The sequence below is a fragment of the Cryptosporidium ubiquitum genome (genome assembly GCF_001865345.1).
Source record: "Cryptosporidium ubiquitum isolate 39726 chromosome Unknown contig_14, whole genome shotgun sequence".
In the NCBI taxonomy this organism is placed as follows: Eukaryota; Apicomplexa; class Conoidasida; order Eucoccidiorida; family Cryptosporidiidae; genus Cryptosporidium; species Cryptosporidium ubiquitum.
Window position 1 is genome coordinate 161,709 of NW_021639825.1, and position 20,781 is coordinate 182,489.

At 29.3% G+C, this 20,781-nt stretch overlaps 6 protein-coding genes across 6 annotated transcripts; 3 read left to right on the top strand and 3 right to left on the bottom strand.

Annotated features, from left to right (window-relative positions):
* Window positions 1–569: 569 nt before the first annotated feature.
* Window positions 570–1,586, bottom strand: cubi_00442 (acid phosphatase; the record flags this gene model as incomplete). The annotated part of the gene is made up of 1 exon (XM_029017456.1): window positions 570–1,586. The coding sequence occupies one exon, from the start codon at window positions 1,584–1,586 to the stop codon at window positions 570–572; it is 1,017 nt and encodes a 338-aa protein (XP_028873945.1).
* A 1,561-nt stretch (window positions 1,587–3,147) lies between these two features.
* On the top strand, window positions 3,148–5,250 carry cubi_00443 (uncharacterized protein; the record flags this gene model as incomplete). The annotated part of the gene is made up of 1 exon (XM_029017457.1): window positions 3,148–5,250. The coding sequence occupies one exon, from the start codon at window positions 3,148–3,150 to the stop codon at window positions 5,248–5,250; it is 2,103 nt and encodes a 700-aa protein (XP_028873946.1).
* Window positions 5,251–5,303: 53 nt separating this feature from the next.
* Window positions 5,304–6,641, bottom strand: cubi_00444 (uncharacterized protein; the record flags this gene model as incomplete). The annotated part of the gene is made up of 1 exon (XM_029017458.1): window positions 5,304–6,641. One exon carries the CDS (start codon window positions 6,639–6,641, stop codon window positions 5,304–5,306), a length of 1,338 nt encoding a protein of 445 aa, XP_028873947.1.
* Window positions 6,642–7,247: 606 nt separating this feature from the next.
* cubi_00445 (uncharacterized protein) lies at window positions 7,248–8,357 on the top strand (the record flags this gene model as incomplete). Its single annotated transcript, XM_029017459.1, has 1 exon — window positions 7,248–8,357. One exon carries the CDS (start codon window positions 7,248–7,250, stop codon window positions 8,355–8,357), a length of 1,110 nt encoding a protein of 369 aa, XP_028873948.1.
* Window positions 8,358–8,915: 558 nt separating this feature from the next.
* On the top strand, window positions 8,916–14,072 carry cubi_00446 (uncharacterized protein; the record flags this gene model as incomplete). The annotated part of the gene is made up of 1 exon (XM_029017460.1): window positions 8,916–14,072. The coding sequence occupies one exon, from the start codon at window positions 8,916–8,918 to the stop codon at window positions 14,070–14,072; it is 5,157 nt and encodes a 1,718-aa protein (XP_028873949.1).
* Window positions 14,073–15,244: 1,172 nt separating this feature from the next.
* cubi_00447 (uncharacterized protein) lies at window positions 15,245–19,213 on the bottom strand (the record flags this gene model as incomplete). The annotated part of the gene is made up of 1 exon (XM_029017461.1): window positions 15,245–19,213. One exon carries the CDS (start codon window positions 19,211–19,213, stop codon window positions 15,245–15,247), a length of 3,969 nt encoding a protein of 1,322 aa, XP_028873950.1.
* Between the last annotated feature and the right edge of the window lie 1,568 nt (window positions 19,214–20,781).

Genomic DNA, 20,781 nt, shown 5'->3' on the forward strand with positions numbered 1-20,781 from the left:
AGGTCTTACACGTAATGTGCATGCAGAGCCTAAATGCAAGAAAAAACAAAATTAAAATTTTAAATGAAAATAATTAACTCTTCCTCATCACTACAATTAACTGTGCTATTCATCTCTTTTACTTAAAGTATTTCAATATACTATCTATAATCCACACCATTGTCCCAAAATGAACAACTCACAGAAAGTAACATTCAATAAGGAGAGTACGAAGATAACATTTTTAAAATGATTGCCATTTTTTCATAATTTGTATTTTTTCTGATTCACTTCTTCGTAATGCTAACCATTAGCAACTTAATGTATTAATTGTTCTTTTCCTTAAAAACTAATAATAATAATAATAATAATAATAATAGTAATAATAATAGTAATAATAATAATGAGTAATAATATTATTATTTTCAACTTATGCCATTTCTTACTTGATCTAATTGTTTGAATATCATTTATATTATATAGTTGATTCCATACTGTAACTATTGAGTTATACTAATAATGTTACCATGCTCTCAAAAAAAAACTTGTCTTAATGAGAGATCAAACTCCAGCTCTACAAAATTTCTTCTTTACTTTCTGTTAACAATCAATGAACCCACACAAGCTGCTAAGATCATTAGTCCTACAGTACCAATAGTCTTAAGGAAAGCATTACGTGATAAATGTTTAGCTCCTTTCTTAAATGACAATTCAATCATCTCTAATGCAGGTAATTCGTCACCAGCAATACCTTGGAACGAGAGAGGTGATGGCAATTGAGTATTAATTGCTGATAATTCTACTTGATTACCATGTTGAATTATATATGGAACCATCTTACTACCATCAACTTTAAATGAACAATAAGAATCACAGTTCAAGAAAGTAGTTCCTTCAATAGTGGAATTGTACGTTCCTCTATTATGACCACTAATTACAAGTTCAACATGAGTATCTAAAATGAGTTGTTGAACTTTCTTCAATGAAGAATCAATTGAATATGAAGAAGCCAAGTATTTGTTTCCTACTACAACAGTAAAATCATGATGTTTATGTCCATAATGTAAGGTTGCATTCAAATTCTGAAATGCTTGCTCGGAAACTTTGTGATCTGGGAAAGAACTTGAAAGAATAAAAGTGTCAATAAATACAAATAGAACAGTACCATCTCTTCTAGATAATACATTTGAAGTATCAGTATAGTGTGCAACATAATGATAGAAGTAATTTGGGAAGCTGAATTTTGGGAAAAAATCACTATTGCTATCATAAGTTTCATTATTTCTCTTCAAAAGTCCGTAAGCATTTCCATTATCCCAATCAGCTTGACCCATGGATGCAAATAATGGGATCTGAAGAGATTTTTCTGAATAAACATTCTCAAAACAATTCTTGAAATCAATTCCACCTGGAAAGTTATCACCAGGACTAACTAAGAGAGAGAATGGAGTTTTTTCTGCTTGAGCCTTTAAAGCTGTCGCTATCTTCTTCTGGCTTCCAGAGCATCCATAGTTTGATAAAGATGCAAAATATAATTCTCCATTTACTCCTTTTGAACTAGCAAGCACACATAAAACAATTCCAAAAATTAAAAGTAATGATCTCATTTTCTTTTATTATAAAAGCAATTACTTTCTCTTGTTTCAACTTCTTAATTATTGTCTTATATATTGGCTATATTCCTTTATCGGTATGTCTTTACAATTTTTTAATTAATTTATATTTGGTTATTCAATAACCCAATATTGAAGTCCTCTTAATTCGATATTTACACTTAATTCCTAATTTTATTATTTAAAAAAAAAACCTACCTTTGTTTATCTTTTCAAAATAATAAAAATGTCTTTCTCCTTGTTATTTGCTTTCTTCCACCTTTTGTTTAAGCCTCACACTATTTATAGACCTTGTTCCTCATTACCCAAATTAAATCTGTATGCAAACACATCTACATACATTATTAACGACATTACGTCATCACAAATGGATTAAGTCTCCATGTACCCCATTACATACATCAACGTTTTGTCCTCACTATTTTATTTTTATTACATATATGTCTAACTTTTTTTTATTGACAATTTTTGTTTTTTTTTTTTATAATCTCGAAAAATGATGCTGCTATAATAAGATTAATATGGAAGAAAATTTACTCAAATTTGTATTTATTCCATTTTTTATTTTTAAACTACATGCACAGCTTTTCCCCAGCTAATTTTATACGTGTGCATTGTGTCTTTTTATAATCATTTTCTTTTTGGGCTGTTGTCGGTTTTTCTAATTGTGACATTTTTTTGTTGCTTTAAACATTGAATCAATAACCATATCCTAATTATCGAAATTTAACCAAATTTTTTTTTCAGGTCCTCAAAAATGCTATTAAGGCTTTTTTCGCATTTTTAATTCAATTATTCTTGTCCACATGAGTGGGTTAGAGAAAATATGTATGCATGTATGTACATGCATGTATATAATATATATAAATATATATTATATATAAATATATGTTTTTTTCCTATTCACTAGTAATCAATTATTATGTTTATAGCAAAAATATCCATGTAGAGAAATTACTAGGGTAGAAAATAATATTCTAATATCATTATATTAGTTAAGTCTATTTAAACATCTCTAATTTAATCGTTCGAATTTTTAATCATCTCTGTAAAAATAAAACAACAATCTCACTTTCTTTCTTATCTTTTTCATTGTAATCTTGTAATTTTGAATCAAAGAACTTGATTTACAAAACATTCTTTACGTTTTTAATTCTTAATAATTTAAAATCAATTACGTGTTTATTGGCCACAAATATGCGGGTAATTGCATGTCATTCATGCAAGTATGACAACTGCAAAAATCATGTATTTTCAAAAAAAATGTACCGTTCAATATAATAAAAATTAAATTTATGAGTTTTTACATTTAACCTGAAATATTTAAAACTTGAAATTACCACCAAACTTTAATAAACCATTTATTTTTTTTTTTTGTATATTTGGAGGAAAAAATATCTCAAAGATGGTTAAACCTACAAATTAGAAAAATACTGGATAAGTTAAAATATATTAAATAATTTAAATGGAATTTGAAGTTAATTAAATGGAGTATTTTCTCTTTAAGTAATGAAACAAAAAGAATTCTGAAATATTAACCCTATTGAATATATGTATGAAGAACAAAAATACTAAGAAAAGAATTCCTGTAGAAAAAGAAAATGGCTTTGAAAAACCGAATTTTCATCCTTGGAAAACTGTTGGAATTTTTGATACTGAATATAAAAAAAGATTTTTATTTGAAAATCGGAAAATGTCAAATATTAAAAAAATCCAAGTTAATTGTAATCCATATAACAAAAGATCAAAAAAGCTTGAGACTAATATGAAAGTAAATAATAATTTAACTAGAGCCAGAATGAATTTTATTTCAAAAAAAAAAATTAGTTTTAGATTATGGTTAAATCGCAAAGTAAAAAATATATTCAAATACCTCTATATATTTATCAAATTAATTAGTTTATGGCTTATAATCGGAACATTCTTCTTAATTATTTGGAATTCAGTTAATCATTTAGCAAATTACCGTGAAATCAAAGTTATTGGTACTCAATTATTTGATCAATTAATCAAAAAACAAAATTTTGTAAATCTAATTAAACAAAAAGAAATTGGATTATTTTCTGTGGATTATTATGATGAGACAACCAATTTTGTTGAATTCCAGCAAAAAATTAATGATATTGAGGAAAAAATTATTGCATTAAACAAAAAAATTGCAATTTTAGCAGATATTAATGAATTTTCTAGAATTAATCAAACTCATTTAGAAAGTGATTTTCAAGAATTAATAAAAAATAAGACATTTATGATTGAAAATGAAATTATTCAATTAAATACAAAACTCGTACAGGAAATCAAATCTGTCAAAAATGATACTTCAATTTTCTTTAAACATTTTAATAATTCAATAAATGATATTATAACACAAACAAGTAATAATTATATACACAATGATACTTATGAAGAAATAGAAGGTCAAATAAAACTAGTTCTTAGTAATTTAACGGAACATGAAAGATTTAATTTAAGATTAAGAAAGGATTTGGATAATATTATTGAAGAAATTAAATTAATTGATGATGCACAAGATGTATTAAAAAGTATGATCTGGTCAATGAATAAAAGAAATGAAGAAATATTAACTTTTGGTTCAGGAAATCCAATACTAAATTCCCCAACTAGTACTTTTCAAAGTTCTGAAATCGAAATTTATCTTAAAAAGTTACTTGGAACTCAATTGGAAATGCAAGGATATAATCAAGTTGATTGGGCCCAATCAAGTATGGGAGGAAAAGTAATTAGCCCAAAAAGTAATCAGTACTGTGAGACAGAAAAATATGACGACAGATCAATAATTATTAAGAGTTTAGAATATTTTCAATATAAATTCTTTAAATTTTTTACTGGAAAAAAGTTTGGAAAATTGAATATTCCTATTTACAATTCTGAATGTTTTGAACCAAATCAACTCATTAAATCAAACCAAGAAAAAACTATTGGGAGTTGTTTTTTTTCTGAAATTGGTACCAGTATAGATATAGAATTATCTACCTTAATTAATGTAACATCTGTGGGGATAGAACATATATTGTTCCCTTTAGAATATGATAATGGAGACACTGTTCCAAGAAAATTTTCAGTAAAGTGCCTAGAAGGAAGTTCATTTGAAGAATACAAATATGGTTATTTTATGTATCATTATCCTCAAAATGGTGAAAGTCTTCAAATTTTTCAGGTTAATTCAACAAATCGTTTCTGTAAAAAGGTGAGATTTACAATACATTCAAGTTATGGATCCAAATACTTTTGTTTGTATAAATTAAGAGTATATGGTAAAATGGTTAATATTAAATTGGTTTCTCAAGTCAAGAAAAGTTATTTTTTGAAATTTTTTTTAAAAATAATTACAAATTTTTCAAAAATAGTTAAAAAAATATCAATTATTGTAAAAAATGACATATTAACCTTAAATGATATATTACTTAGTTGTTTTAAATATATTAAAAGAAAATTACAAAAACAAAAAAATGAACAAGTAAGATATAAAGAGAATAATTTAATTTTAGGCTATAAAGTAAATCAAGAAAATAAAAAGGGTTATATTAATAAATTTCATGAAAAAGAGGATTTTGATATGAAAAATAATAGCAATTTTTCTCAATATAAAAAGTTTAAGATGATAAATAATAATAAAAGAGAAAGGGTAATACAATAAAAATTTGGATTTTTGATTTATATAATAATTAGTTAATAACTCAGAAAAGAATTCTAACACAATGAAAATATTGACCTTTTATTTGGTTTATTAATAGAAGAAGTATTTTCAATCATTGGGTAAATAATACAGTTATTTTTATTTGGAAGCCTCTCAATATATTCACTGATTAAAACAAGATCTTGTTTTGAGAAGTTTTTATTTTTGGATTTTGTATTTTCGTAATTGTTTGGATTTGAAATTTCAATCTGGGTTGCTAAATCCACAAAAGATGATTGGCTATTTTTAAAATCTTCAATAAAAGAATTAAAGACATTCCCAAAGAAACTAATTGTGATTCCAAGTATTTGAAGTAGGAATTTTGTTTGGTAACTATTCTTTCTATCACTAAAGAACTTTAAAAAGTGTTTTTTTTCACTACGACTGATATGTTTCTTTGAATATTTATAATACTCTTTAATATTTTTAAATTTGGTAAAAACTGGTCCTAAAAATCTCATTATGCTGGTAATTCTCAAAATATCTTCAAGAAGTAGTGCAATAAAGTCAGGCATTGAATACCAAGGTGTGTTATTTGTATCAATAGAATTAATAATTACAAATAAAAGAGATTGAGCCAAGACAATCAATTTCAAGTGTAATTTATGGTTAGAATTGCATTTACATATTGCAATTTGTTTATTAACCTTAGAGCTGATAATATGTAATTTTCTAATACTTCTTGCTTTTGCAAAAGTTATAAATTTGGAATTTGAATTTTTCATATTGAGAAATGAAATGGGACTTGTTTTCAAAAATTCGAGTTGTGATTTTTCGTTTTCGTTAGTAGTTGAATATTCATTTTTTTTAATTTGTGAATCAAATTCTTTGTCGATGAATCCAACTTCTTCCAAGGTATTTGACTTTGAGAACTTGCTTTTCTTGATCATTTTTTTGGTTAACTTGGGAAGTTTTTTCTTTTTAAGCTTTGGTTTATGATTTGTCAGTCTAAAATGACCATCTGAATCTATTCCTATAAACTTGATTTCTTCAATTTGAGACATGTGGTATGTAAGGATAATTCCAAACTCTTCAATGTAAAATTTGGTAAGCATATTTCTTAATGTTTTGTACAATTTTTTAACTTCTTTAGTATTTTGGAGTAGTTGTTTATTTAAGTAAATTTTGGGTCCTGGTGAAAATCCACTATCTGTTAATGGAAAATTAACTTTTTCAATATTATCTACAAAAATGGTATTTTTCAAACTTCTTCCAATAGTTTCGAGTGAATTAAGTTCAAAGTGGGGCATTTTTTCAGCCTGGGATTTTATAATATGAATATTTGAAAGGAAATATAAATAAGTTATTATTGTATAAGTAATTTTAAATATTCTCTTTCCATACCCAATCATATTAATTAATGTTTTGATAATTTTTTAGGTTCTTCCTATTCAAATTTCATTACAATTTGCACTAAAATTTTTATTATATTCACAATATTAGAATAAATAGATGCTTTTGAAATATATTATTTTATTTAAAGCACTAAGAGGTAGATTTGAATTTGGAAGATTGAATATGTTATAACTATGGTAATTCTTCTTTTCTGTATGGCTTTTGTTTATACCAATATTATTTAAATAGATTAGAAATTAATTCATTATTTTAATCTTTTTAATAATTAATGAAAATAACAAAAAAAAATGCATGTTTTGGCGGGCAATTTGGTCCACAAATCAGATAATTAGGGGTAAAAAAAAATTAATAATTTGACAGGGTAAATGCAAATGGCACACTTAAAAAAAAAAAATCAAGATGCTCGAGAAATTGTGGGGGGGAGATATAAAAAAATGAAAGGGAGAAATAGAAGATAGAGAAGAATAAAGTGGAGTATTTCTGATTATTATAAAGTATTGAATTTAATTTATTTGTACAAGGGAAGTGCTATAAAATTTTGAATTTCAAAATAAAAAGAATATTTGCATGTATTAGTGTATTCTGAGTTAATATAAACAAAAATGAATGAGAAGAATAAAAACACAGGAGTAATAAATAAGACTTCAGATTCAACTTTATATGAGAAAAGATTGGGATTATACATATTAATGGGGTCAGTACTATATATTTTAGCAATAAAGAATAAACATGAGAAAGGCTGGTTGGATACTCCATATTCATGGATGCTAATACTATTCAGAGCAGGACCATTGGGAGGAATGATTTTAATGATACCTTATATGATTTCAAATTTAAAAATTCAAATAGAAAATATGTGTGAAACTTTGAAACTTTTTCATGTTAGATATCAAAAAAAAGAACCTCTTACAATAGCTTTAGAACTTTTTCCTGATTTAGATAAGCAGTTTAATATGATACAAAGTATGAGAAGGCATATAGTTCATGGGCTCTTTTACTATTGTATAGGAGAAAGTTTAAGTGAAATTTCGATTCAATATTCTAAGAATTCGAATATTTTTTTTCAAGTTATTCCAATTTCTGCCTCTTTGTCACGCTCCATGGGGACTTATTCTTTTTGTAAGTCAATTTTATGTGATTCAAAAAATACACGTAATTTTGTGCATGTTTTTGGCGCCTTATGTGCATGTACTTTGACATTTTCAATTTATGTGTTAGGAATATATACAATGAATAGTGGATCATATTCAGATGGAATAAAGTTTACATTAAGTCAAAGTATTATTTGTGGAGAAGTAGAAAAGGATCTTTTGAAAGTATGTATTCACTTTGAGTTATTGCTTCAGACTGTTTTATTTTCTGAATGTGTGATACGTAGGGGAAAAAGTATGTATGGTTCAATTGCTTCAAGAATAACTCCGATTGTGGGGTCTTTGTTAATGATGATTTCCTTAGTACTAAGATGTTTACATTTGGAAAGTAGAATGGTTCCTTATTATATTCCATACTTGGAGATAGGCCCATATGTTTGGGGTTTGTTTGTATTTATTCATTGCATAGCTTTTTATATAAGATATGATGAAGGGAATAGTAAATTTGGAAATAATGTTGAAGATAGTTATTGTGATGGTGTTGTAAAGGTAAACTCTCAGGAGAATTATAAAAAAGGTAATAATCTTGGATCTATAACTTTAGAAAAAAAGAAACAATAAGTAATGCGAATTAAGGGTTAATAAAGTAGAATAATTATAGTTTGGTTTTGTAATAGATATTTGATTGCTGCTATATAAATAATTACTTTTCAATTTTTTTTCCTATTAAAGATTTTCTCAGTAGATTTAAGTTACTTAGAGTAGTGTTAAAATCAAAGAGAAATATATTGAGAATTTTTGAAAGTAAATTAATAGATTGAAGATACAATGTTTGTGGAAAGGGAAAATATGGATGAATCAAGTAGCTTTGGACAATAATAGAAGAATAAATATGAGATTTTATATGATTTAAATACTCAAAATATGTTAAAAATTAGTAAAAGTAATTCTAACCTCTTTTTCTTCTTGTTTTTGTGCTTAATTACACTAATTTCACATAAATTAGGGTATCGAATGTGATCTTGAAAAACCCGCCAAAACAAAAAGGAATTATTGTGGAAAGAACAAAGATAAAAAAAAGTTAAAGAAAAAAAGAAGTAAGTAAAAATAAAAATAGAGGAATAATTAGGGTCCACAATAGGTTTGGAGCAGTAGCAAAGGAATACTGGTTGATGGATTATGGAACAAGGAGGTGTATTAAAAACACTGGATAAGGAGGATTCTTCAGTGAAGGAGTTGGTGGTGGAGAAAAAAGATGATAAAAGGATTGGCCAAGAGAATTCTGACTTGATTGAGGAGAATGAGAGGTTGAAACTTAGGATAAAAGAACTGGAGGAGAAGTTTTATATGGAAAGTTTAGACGAGGGAGGAGGAGATGATAGGAGAAACCAGGTATCAGTATTAACAGAGCAGCTAGTTCAAGAAAGGAATGAGAATGAGAGGTTACAGGAGAATTTGAGTGGACTGCAAGAATCACTAGTAAAAAGTAAGAAAAAATTATTGGAATTCCAACAGAAAGTATATGACTCAGAGATCATATCATCTCGAAGCCAACATGAAAGTAAGATATTGGAACAAGAAAAGAATGCTTTGCAAGATTCTTTAAAAAAGTACCAAGAAGAAGCTGGAGTAATGGAGAACAAAATTAAAGAGCTTTATACTTCTAAGAACAATATTTTATTGGAATCAACAAAGAAGATAAGTGATTTGGAAGTTTCTTGTAGGGATTTTGAGCATAAAATTGCTTTGATACAAAAAAGTAGAGATGAGTTAGAGATGGAATATTCCAAGACTTGTGATGAACTTAGGAGAGTAAAGTCTGACTTAGATTTTGCAAAAGGTCACTATGAGGGTAAAATTAAGATAAAGGAGGAGGCAATTAGACTAAAAGAAGAACAAGTACAACAGGTTCAAAGCCTATTAGATATGAGTATAAGCACTGCTCAAAATTTGGAATCAGAGATTGAAAAGCTCCGATCTGGTATAACAGAGGAAGGCCATCACCGGGATGAGGAGATTTTGAGAGGTTCATTAGGAGGAGCTTTGAGGGAACAAAGCCAAACAACTGGGTTAAATAAATTTGGTGGTAAGCAACTTACAGATAAACAAGCTTTGGAAATCCTTGTAAAGATTTTCGGAGAAACATATATTTTAGGAGAAGCATCTTCAAAGGTAGAAGACACTCTAGATGGCCCAGAAGAAGGTAGTGGAACCACTACTTCCGGAGGAAGGAGGATTTTGATTGATTTACTAACCCAGTTGGAAGATTACCAACAAAGTATGGATGAGCTAAGGAATCAGAATCAGGCCTTAAAGGAAGATTTAAAAGAGTTCCAGTACCATTTAAGAGTAACAGTTCCTGATTTTGAGTTAACAAGAGAAAAGTTTGAGTCTTTGCAAGCAGAAAACAATTTTGCCATTCAACAGATCCAATCTCTAACTCAAGAGAGACGGACACTTATTCATGAGGTATCTGAATTAAAGACTTTGTGGCAACATGAAGCTAAAAAAAGGGAAATATATGAAGAGCAATGTAAAATGATTACTCAAAACTTCAATAGAATAATTAACAATACAGGTGCAATTGATATTTTTGGAAATGACCTTGAAAATCAAAATAGTAAATTTTCCACAGATCTAGAAATGAGACGGGATCTTGAATATGTGGTACCGGAAAATATTGGAGAACGAGAACAAATATATGAAAATGTGATAGCCAATAAAACTATGGTTGAGAAAATGTATTCAGATATAATAGAACAGAATACTCAGTTGAAGATTCAAGTTTCGAGACTTATAGAGGGGATAGAGTTGGATAGCCAGATTCAAATAAGAAAGTTAACATCTGATATTGCATCTTACAAAGACCAATTTGAGAGGATTCATAATGAAAGAGATGAGTTAGTTTCTCAATACCAAGCATTGATTTCTAAGTTGGAGGAAGAAAATAATAAGTTGAAGCATGAGAAGGACTTGGCTAAGGAAAGTATAGATAAGGATGATGAAGGAAAAAGAGAGGAGGGTAATATTCAATCTGAGAAGGTAATTGTTGGTGATCCTACTATGAATCCAAATATATTTGTAAAGCAATTGGGTGAAGTAACGGAGATGTGTAAGACATTAAGTGAGAAACTTACAAGTGAGATTGAATCTTCTACACAGTGTAAATCTGAGTTATCACGTTACAAAGCTCAGTGTGAATATATGGAGAGTATGGGAGAAAGAAACAGAAAACGTCTGGATGAGTTATTTGAGGAGAGGGATGGACTTTATATGCAACTTAATGATTTGAGACGTCAACAAGATAGAAAAGATTCTCAAGTACAAGAGCTTAAGGACAGAATAAGTTCTAAAGAATCTGAGATTATGGATTTGAAAAGAGAGAATGAGCATCAGAGGCAAAGTATTTCTAGTCTAAATGCTTGCATTTCAGATTTAAGATCTGATATTGAACAGGGGATTAAGCAGAGGAGTCAGGATAATGCTTTGCAAAGGGATGTAATTAGCCAATTACAGGGTGAACTAGAGGGTAAATGTGTGGAGATCAACAGTATGAGAAAGAGCCAGGATGCTATTTTACAGAGAGAGTTTGAAGAATCTCAAAGGTTGAGACAACAATTAAGAGCAGAACATGATAGGTATCAAGGTTTAGAATCTAAGATTAAAGATTTACAGAATGAAAAAGAGAATCTAGAAAGACGTTTGACTGAAATTGAGAACGAGGTTGAGACTAAAAAAAACAGATTAAGCTCCATAGGAGTGTTTGGATTAGCAACATCTTCTCCAGAAAGTTCTGAAATAAAGAGCTCAGTAAGAAACAGTATCAATATAAGTGGTTTTAATAGTAATATTGGTATTGAAGATATGGATGAAGGATGTAAAGACCATTCAAATATAGAGACTGAGGTATCTAAATTACGTGTACAGTTGGAAGAGAGTAGAAAACTACAGAATTACTGGAAAGAACTTGTACAATCTGTAGAGAAACAGTTGGAGACAAAAACTCGAGATTTAGAAGAGTTAAGAGTAATTGAAGAGAATCTTAAGGGAGAATTAGAGTCAAGGAGGGAGGAGGCAAAGCAAATGGAGGAGGAGAGTCAAAAGGAGTTAACCAGATTGAACGAGAGTATATCAGCTATGACATTAAGAATTTCTTCAATAGATGAAGAAATTGCAAAAAGGGAGTCAACTTTAAGAGAGAACTTATCTCAGGTAACAGAAGAGAATTTAATTCTTAAAAAGGAGACAGAAGAATTGAGACAGATGGAGCAGGATCTAAGAGGACAGTACCAGAATATAGTAAGGATGCACAGTTTAGACATAGAAAGACTTCAAAATATGAATAAGCAATGCATAGAGCTTAAAGAGGAACTGGGAACTCTTCGTGAGAACTCAAGAAAATCAGATGATGAAAACACAAATTTGGTTATGGAGATGCAAAATGACATACTCCATTTGAGACGTCAGTTGGAATCTTATACTAAAAAGTATGAAACAGCAAAGACGGATAACATTAACTTGAGAGAGATGATGAATAAGTTAAAAACTGAGCATCAGCTTCCAAGTGGATTTGAATCCATGTTGGATATGGCAATGGTTTCAGCCTCCTTGGTAGAGGGAGGGGATGGTGAAGAGGGTAACGGAAAGGTTTCTGATGAAAGGAGGCAATCCATACAGTCAGCGAGTGGGTCAGGAGGGAGCTCATCAACAAATTCATCATCAGTAACGGCTTCTTTATTGTTGATGAGAAAAGTACAAACATTGACAAGCTCAGTAGAGGAGTTGGATACAAAGCTTGATGAGTCCAAGATAGAGATCCAACGTCTTACATTTGAGAGGAAATCTTTACGTGAGGAGAATGAGGTTTTGCAAAGAAGATTAACTGAAGAGTTGGAAAGAGCATCCGAGTTTGCATCTAAGGCGGAAGCAAATGAGAGCACTTTAATTCGTCTTGGTGAACTGGTAACTTTAAGGGAATCAAATGACAGGTTAAGAAGGGAGTTAATACAAGCAACGGAGAGGCACAGTAACTTGGAGAAACGATTAGAACAAGAATCTAGGCAGTCAGATCCTTTGAGATGCGAGATCTCCAAGCTTGAAGCTCAAGTAGAGAATTTAAAGTCCCTCTGTGAGGAAAAGTCAGCATTAAGTAGGTCTTGGGAGGAGCAATATAATAGAGTTTTGCTCAACTATGAAAATATGAACCCAAATGAGATATCTCAGATGAAAGAGGAGATTAGCAAGCTAAAAGTTTTGAATGAAGAGCTAAAAGATACTTTAGGAACTAAAACTCAAGAGATAGAAAAACTACAAATTGAGAAACAACAAGAACATGTGGGATTCGAAGAGCTTCAGTTAACCAAACAGCAGATGGAGCAGCTCAGGAAGGTCTACATGAGCACCAACCAAAAGCTAAAGGAGGAGAGAAATAAGTGTACCCGCTTGGAAAATGAGTTGAAGAGACTAAACTCTCAGACTCAAACTCAGACTCAAACTCAACCACAGATTCAGGTTGGTGTAAGTAGCAATCTCAATTCCAGTAACTCACAGGATGGCAGTAATAGTAATAACAACTCCCAAAGTTACAAACCAAGTTCTCAGGAGATTAAAAGCATTTCACAAGCTACTGAAAACCTGGTTAGCACTGTTTTGAAACTGGCAAAACTTTCCATATTAAGAATGGAATCTGAAGGAGTTGGCGGTAACACACAAACACAATCTGGTTCATCATCTTCCTCATCTTTGGTTGTTTCACCCTCTGGTATTAATACAGCCACATTGAATACATTGAATTCTAATAATGTTATTCCTGAAAGCACTTTTAGTGGTGTTACCAGTGATAATGCTACAACTGCTGCTTTGGGCAATTCCAATACAATTACTACATCTACATCATCTATTGCTACTACCAACAATACTGCTACTGTTATAACTAACAACTCATCTAGCATGACAGACACTACCGGGGCAGGAGCCACAGCAACTCCACCTGTCTCCTTCCAACCTCTTCCTCCACCACCCCCTCCGCCACCTCCCCATTTGCCTTCCAACCCGACTCAAACCCAAGGTTCAGGTTCGGGTTCGGGCTCTGGCCTAGGATCAGGATCAGGCTCAGGCTCAGGCTTAATGGAGACACAAACAACTGTTTCAGGAAACTCCATACCTTATACAAACCCATCAGATTCCACAAAACAACAAAGAATTCAGGAGAATTCGGGTAGTTCTTCCTTCTTTCCTGCTCAGAAGAAGAGACCACTTACAGGGGGATGCACGGAAACTAAGGAAACTGCAAATCAAAACAACCAGGAGAATACTCAAACAACTTCAAGTACATAAATTAGCATACAGTAATAATTCAAGCTACCTATATTATTTCTTTTTAAATAAATTATAGGATTTCTTTTCATTCAAACCTTTTTTTTTCTCTTTTCTACTATTTCTTTCATTTATTAATTTGCCTATTTCATGCAATTTTTGACTAGATTTATTTGGCTGTTCAAGTTACCGCCTTTTGTGTGCATTATCTTTTGGAAAAAAAAGCTAACAATTTTTTTTTTTTTCAATTATTTTTTTAACTTACACAATACAATATGAATTTATGCTTTTTAAGCATCTTTCGGCATTCCTTGTACACAAGTTCAACAATATACTAACACTGACATTAACATTAGAAACTTTAGATAGTCCTAATCTTTCTTTAACTTTCTCTTCAAACATGCGCTGTGATTCTTTTGTAACTTAGTACGAAAATTGGGTTAGATTGAGATATAGTTAGAAAGGTGAATAGTAGGTTAAAAACCGTGTTTAGGAAGATAAATCTTCCATATGTGCCTGCGTTATAAGTACAAGGAAATGGAAAATTGGCGGGTTTAGAAAATTAAACTAGGTGGGTTGTTTATAATAATAATAATAGCAATGCATGCACGAATATTATTACAGTAGTGGTATTTGTATTACCGTTAAATTATGTAGGTATTCAACGGATATATAAAAAATAGAGGAATTCTCTTACCATTTATTCTTAATACATCTTTCCTTTTGTTCTTAAACCCAACTGAAATTAATCTATTCTATTAAAATCATATCCAAACTTTAAAATTCAGTACTCATATTCACTAGTTTTCCCCAGTATTTCTCTTTTTCCTTTTTTCCTTTCTTTTTCCTTGTTTTATCTTCTCCCTTTTCTGTTCCCATTACTTTCATTTCCTCCCTTTTTTCTTATCATATTAGATTTACCAAACTACATAATTGTAAAATTTAATGCATGCATCATATGTATCTCCTCAACCACCCCCCATTTTATAAATTATCATATTAGAGGCAAATTACATGCAATCAAATTAAAAACATGTGGAAATCAAATTACCACGTAATAATATTAAACAAAACGTTTGATTTAGAAAAAAAAAACCATATTGAAAAATTGGAAGAAAATATTTGGTTATATCTGATATAAATATTAATATGAAATTTAACTTAGAATATTGCCATCAATATTAATATCATAATTAAACACCAAAATCTCTAAATAAATCAAGTAACTTTGAATCAGATGAAACAATCTCTTCATTAAGGTTATAATCAAAAGAATTTAGATTACTATCAATATTGTTATTATTACTATTATTGTTGGAGAGATATTGTTGTAATGAATCACCATTTCCAATTAAATATTCACTTGTGAAAGGATTCCAGTTACAGGATGATATTTTTTGTAAGTCATTATTATTTGAAGTTTCGTTATTATTAGTATTGTCTAATAAATCTTTATTATCTTCAATACAATTATTATTATTATTATTATTATTATTATTATTATCACTATCTTCTGAGTTATTAATGTTTTTAGAATTACAAACTCTATTATTATCTGATATTGTTTTTGAATTTAATAAAGGAGAATGAGAAGAAGAAGAAGATGATGATGATGATGATGATGATAAGGAACTTATGATATTTGAGTTATTAATCCATGAATTTCCATGATCAATATCAATTTCAAGACCAAGGTTAATATCAAAATCAATATCAATACCAGTGTCACAATTTTCACCATTTCCTCTAATAGTCTTTTCAATTCCAAAAATATTGTGATATTGATCCCCAAATCTGTCATCTAGTTTATTAGAAGAAGAAAATGCAAATATATCACTCCTACATTGACTTTCAGAATATCTTTCTTCATCTTCATCTGAACATCCAAAAGTCAAATAGTTTTGGTAATTATTTAAACGTTCAGAGCAATTTTGTTTTTGCTTATGTTGGTTTAGCTGGATTGAGTTGATTCCTATTAAGCTTGGACTACAGTGGCTCTGTTTACCTAAGTTCAATTCTTTATTGATATTATGACAAGTTTTGGTGAAATCAAAATTTTTTGAATAATTAATGTCGTTACCAACTTCTCCATAATTACCATTATTTATTTTACGGTGATAATCACTATTATTATTATTATTGTTGTTTGAGTTTGATGGAAATGTATGATTTCCATTATTAAAGGAGTTGATATTTTTGCTTAAGGATAGCTTAAAGCTGTTATTACTGTTATGATTACTATGATGATGATGATGATTATTATTATTATTAAATTTTGAATTATTATTATTATTACTATTTCCGCCCATACCACTAAACTGACTGCTATAATGGAATCCGGAGTAACTATTGTTCAAACCTGTACTCTCAAAACTACCAATACCCAAACTATCAGTATAAATAGATGATATCTGCTGGTTATTATTATTATTATTATTACTACGATTATTCACATTTAAACCTAAACCTGATTGAAATGATGGAATATAATTACCATTACAGCAACTTCCAGTAGATATCAAACTTTGTTGAGGGATAACATTTTGAATAGAGTTTTGATAATGAGTCGAGTGGTGGTTATGATTAAAATTATGGCCTAAAACATCAGAATTATGACCATAATAATATTTATGGTACCCATTACAACCATAATTATGTACATGATTATGACCAAAACCATTTAAGTGGTTATTTTGTTGAATCTTTTTGGATGAAAATTGTTGGCTCTGAAGTCGGCCATTTCCACTACTATTGCCACTTCCATAATTGTTACTAATATTATGTGAACTGCAACTCAAAAAACCTCCTCCTCCTTTTGAATTCATTAAGTTTTTTGAATGGATATTATTTACCCTATTTGAAACCATTCCAGTTTCAAATTCTTTTTCTCCTCCCTGAATACCTTGAGTTTCTTGAACTACTCCTTGTGTACCTAAAAGGCCCTGTAAATTATAGTATTGACTATGGTGGTGATTATTATGTTGATAAGACACTCCAGAACTACTCCTTTCTAAATTCTTGGTTGGCTTCAAACCCAACCTCCCTGCTCCTATACCAGAGACTGAAGTCAAAGTTGCAGTAGCATTCATATTAACAGTTCCTGATGAATTATTAGTTAGTAATTCACTCTCCTTTTTGCCAAGATAATTTCCTTGGCCTTGCCCAGTACCATGACCAGCCCCAAAAGCATATCCAGATCTCTGCCTTCCATTCGTAAAAACGTTGGCAGAATTTAAGGATTTTGAATTGCTATAACTTGGAGCTGGTGGTGGACTCGGAATAGCCTCAAAATAACCAATACCACTCATACTATTATTGTTGGTCATCGTAAAACTCCCACCTCCACTTCCAACTACACTCCCACCTCCAATTCCACATCCACTTCCTCCTCCAATCCCTCCTCCAATTCCACTTACACTGTTCTCCATTGACTTAGATGACGAAAACGAAGGGAAAGACAGATTAGAATTCATATTAGACTTGGAAGTTGACCCGAAAAAATTCCCACCTGAGTTACTCAAACTATCATCTAAACTCTGGTTAGATGATGTTATTGTGGAAATTGTTGAAGAATTTGGACGAGATGAAAGCATACCAAAAATATTATCAAATGTCGGAAGTGACATACTATTATTATATATTCCCATATTACCGGTATCTAAGGTACCGATATTAAAATTTTTTGTAGAATCTACATTACTATTATTTTCCAAAACATTATTATTAATGTGGACATGGTTTTGGTGGAAATTATTACGTGTATTTTTACCAGTTTCATTATAATTAATACCAACTTCTTCATTATTATCTCCACCAAATTTATCAAGTTGGTATCCTGGTTTAATGAAGTTACCACTATTATTTTTCTCAAAATTATGGTTGGAATTAGAATTAGAATTAAAATCAAAATCTAAAAGTTCTGTATCATCTTCTATGTTAAATTCATCTTCTGTTTCATCATCAGAAGAAATAAAGCCAACATTACTAACTGAAGATTGTATAATTGTGTCAATGTCTGAAATCCCTGTTAAAGATTTTGTATTCAAATAATGTTGAATACATAACTTAACAAATTTATTTTCAGCTTGTAAAGATTCTGGATTCCTGCTCCACCTTGCGTGGCAGACTGGACAATTTTTAAATGGTCTATTTTTAATCCTTCTAAAAGAATATGAAGAAGTTACGGAAGTTGAAACGGTTGTCTGATCTGAGGCATTTACTGATCCATCTGTCTCATAATCATATTGTTTTGAAACTGCAGAAGTACAAGAAGAAGGTGTACCAGTATTTGTATTATTACAATTTAAGTTTTTATCATTCTTAGTTGTATTAGAATCTAAATAAAAAACTTCATCAACATTAATAATACATTTCCAACATAATATATGATTACATATACTTTTTATTGGTTCACAAGTTCTTTTATTACACTTCTGACAAAATTCTGAAAACATATCTTTTCTAAATACTTTAAGCATTAAATTTCTAAGATTTTTATTTAGGTATTCTAATGTAATACCTAAATAAAATTCATGAGAATTTAACAGATTATAAGCATCTAGTGGATTTTTAATATGTCTTTTTAATGACACTTTACCTCTTCTCTTTTTTAAAACCTTAATTACGGCAATACTATTCCAAATAATATATGATCTTAATTTTGCGAGTTTGCCACAACATTCTAATAAGTTGTATAGCCATTCCATTACTCGCTTATCATTAATTGATATCTCTATTCCAGGATTTACCATATTTGAAAGAGATGAAATGAACATAAATGATGTAGTATTATTATCAGAATGATCTCCATGTCTAATATTCATTTGGTTATATTTATTGTGAGAAGACAAAGATAGATTCCAAACATCTCTCGATAAAATGCACATTAGATCTCGGATATAATTAATGTCACGACTATACATAGCATCCATTCTGTTCATATCTCGTAGCAGTATATCCTTAAAGATTAAATCATATCTTTGAGCTTCTATCCAATTTTCTTGAGTTTCTTGTTCAGATACCCAACGTATTTTTCTAATCAAAAGTTTGTAATTTAAATAACGAGTACCTCTATTATTTCTTGCCTGGACCTGTATTCCTTTGGAGAACTTTACAATCTCCAGGCCAGAGTCGGAAATTCTTATATTTGATTTTGTTGTCATTGCTCTTTTCCTTTAAAAGAACAAGATCTATATAATGTTTTTAACAATATATAATATATATGCACTTATATATTGCTTAGTTTGAACGTAGATATGCATAAATCGTATTATTATAATCAAGGAAGAATTTCACTCTAGTATCTTCCTTTTTTTTTTTTTTTATTATTATATTACGTGTATAAATATATATGTATATATATATATATATATTCTCTTTTTTTTTCTTTTTCTCTAGCAGAGTAAACTCCAATATATACATACAAATTTATATGTATATTGGTACTCTCAACTAAAAACACAACTTCAATATATGTAATCCTATGATTAATAAGCTAACGTAACATGTAACAACACTGATTAGTCTTTCGTATCTTTTCTTCTGTTAACACACAAATGCATACTTAACTATATATAAATACATACATACATACATATATATATATATATATATATATAAAAGTATATCTGAATGTGCTAATACACATATATTATACCTAGTCCAATCAGCTGCTGTTATCTGTACGTACAAATGATATAAAAATGAGATACTTTAATTCATCTCATACAAAACCAAATTATTAAAGAAACTCGGCTCCCCTTTCCTCTTAACATCAATATTTACTCGTTTAAAATTATTTTGCTTTGTTCAAAGTCTTTGAATTTTTCTTCCTCCAATCAGAGCAATAAAGGAGGAGGAGAATAATAATAATAATAGTAATAATAAATGAACAAAACAAAATTTCTGTCCTTCCTTATTTTTACTCTAATTCCCTTACTTTCTCAATGTCAAAATGTTCTCTGTAATCACTGTTTAGTTAGCAGTTTCTTATTTCCTATATACATATATTTAAATACACATAATATATTACATACATATAAATATGTATATATACATACACTATATAATATATTTATATATATATATATATATATTTATATTTATATATATATATATATATATATATACATACAATTCCGAGATTCTTTTTTTAGTTTAGAACGTCAAACAGTAATTTGTTTATATTTACTATATATTTATACAAATTTAACCAATTAATTAAATTAATTATAATATTACCCAAGGTACCTTGTTATTTCTTAAATAGAGTTTCTATCATTTAATTATTGAGTTGTTTTTACTCTACTATTTATAGTTACGCCGGGTCTCATTTAGACAAACTTTCTTTTTTTTCTTTTTACTTTTCTTTAACTTTTTATGATTTCTATATCTTTTTTTATTATAAAGTGATAATTGTAGTTTATCAGGATTTTGGCGCCTAAACACGTAATTAAAAATTAATAATTAACCAGCCCGGGTAAAAATACAAATGAATCTATAAAGAATGCATTTGTGAAGAATGAATAATTTTTTTTTTTTTGGAAATAAATATGTGAAAGAGATATTGAGAGTAAGTATAAATTTGATAAGTTTTTCCTTGATTATTTCTAGGAAGTTGTTTATTGTCTATACAGTATATGTTTTGAGAAATTTTATGAGTTGTAATTTTTCACCTATACTAAGCTAGACTAGGTTAGGTAATCTCGTGTTTTCTTCTCTATCTTTTTTT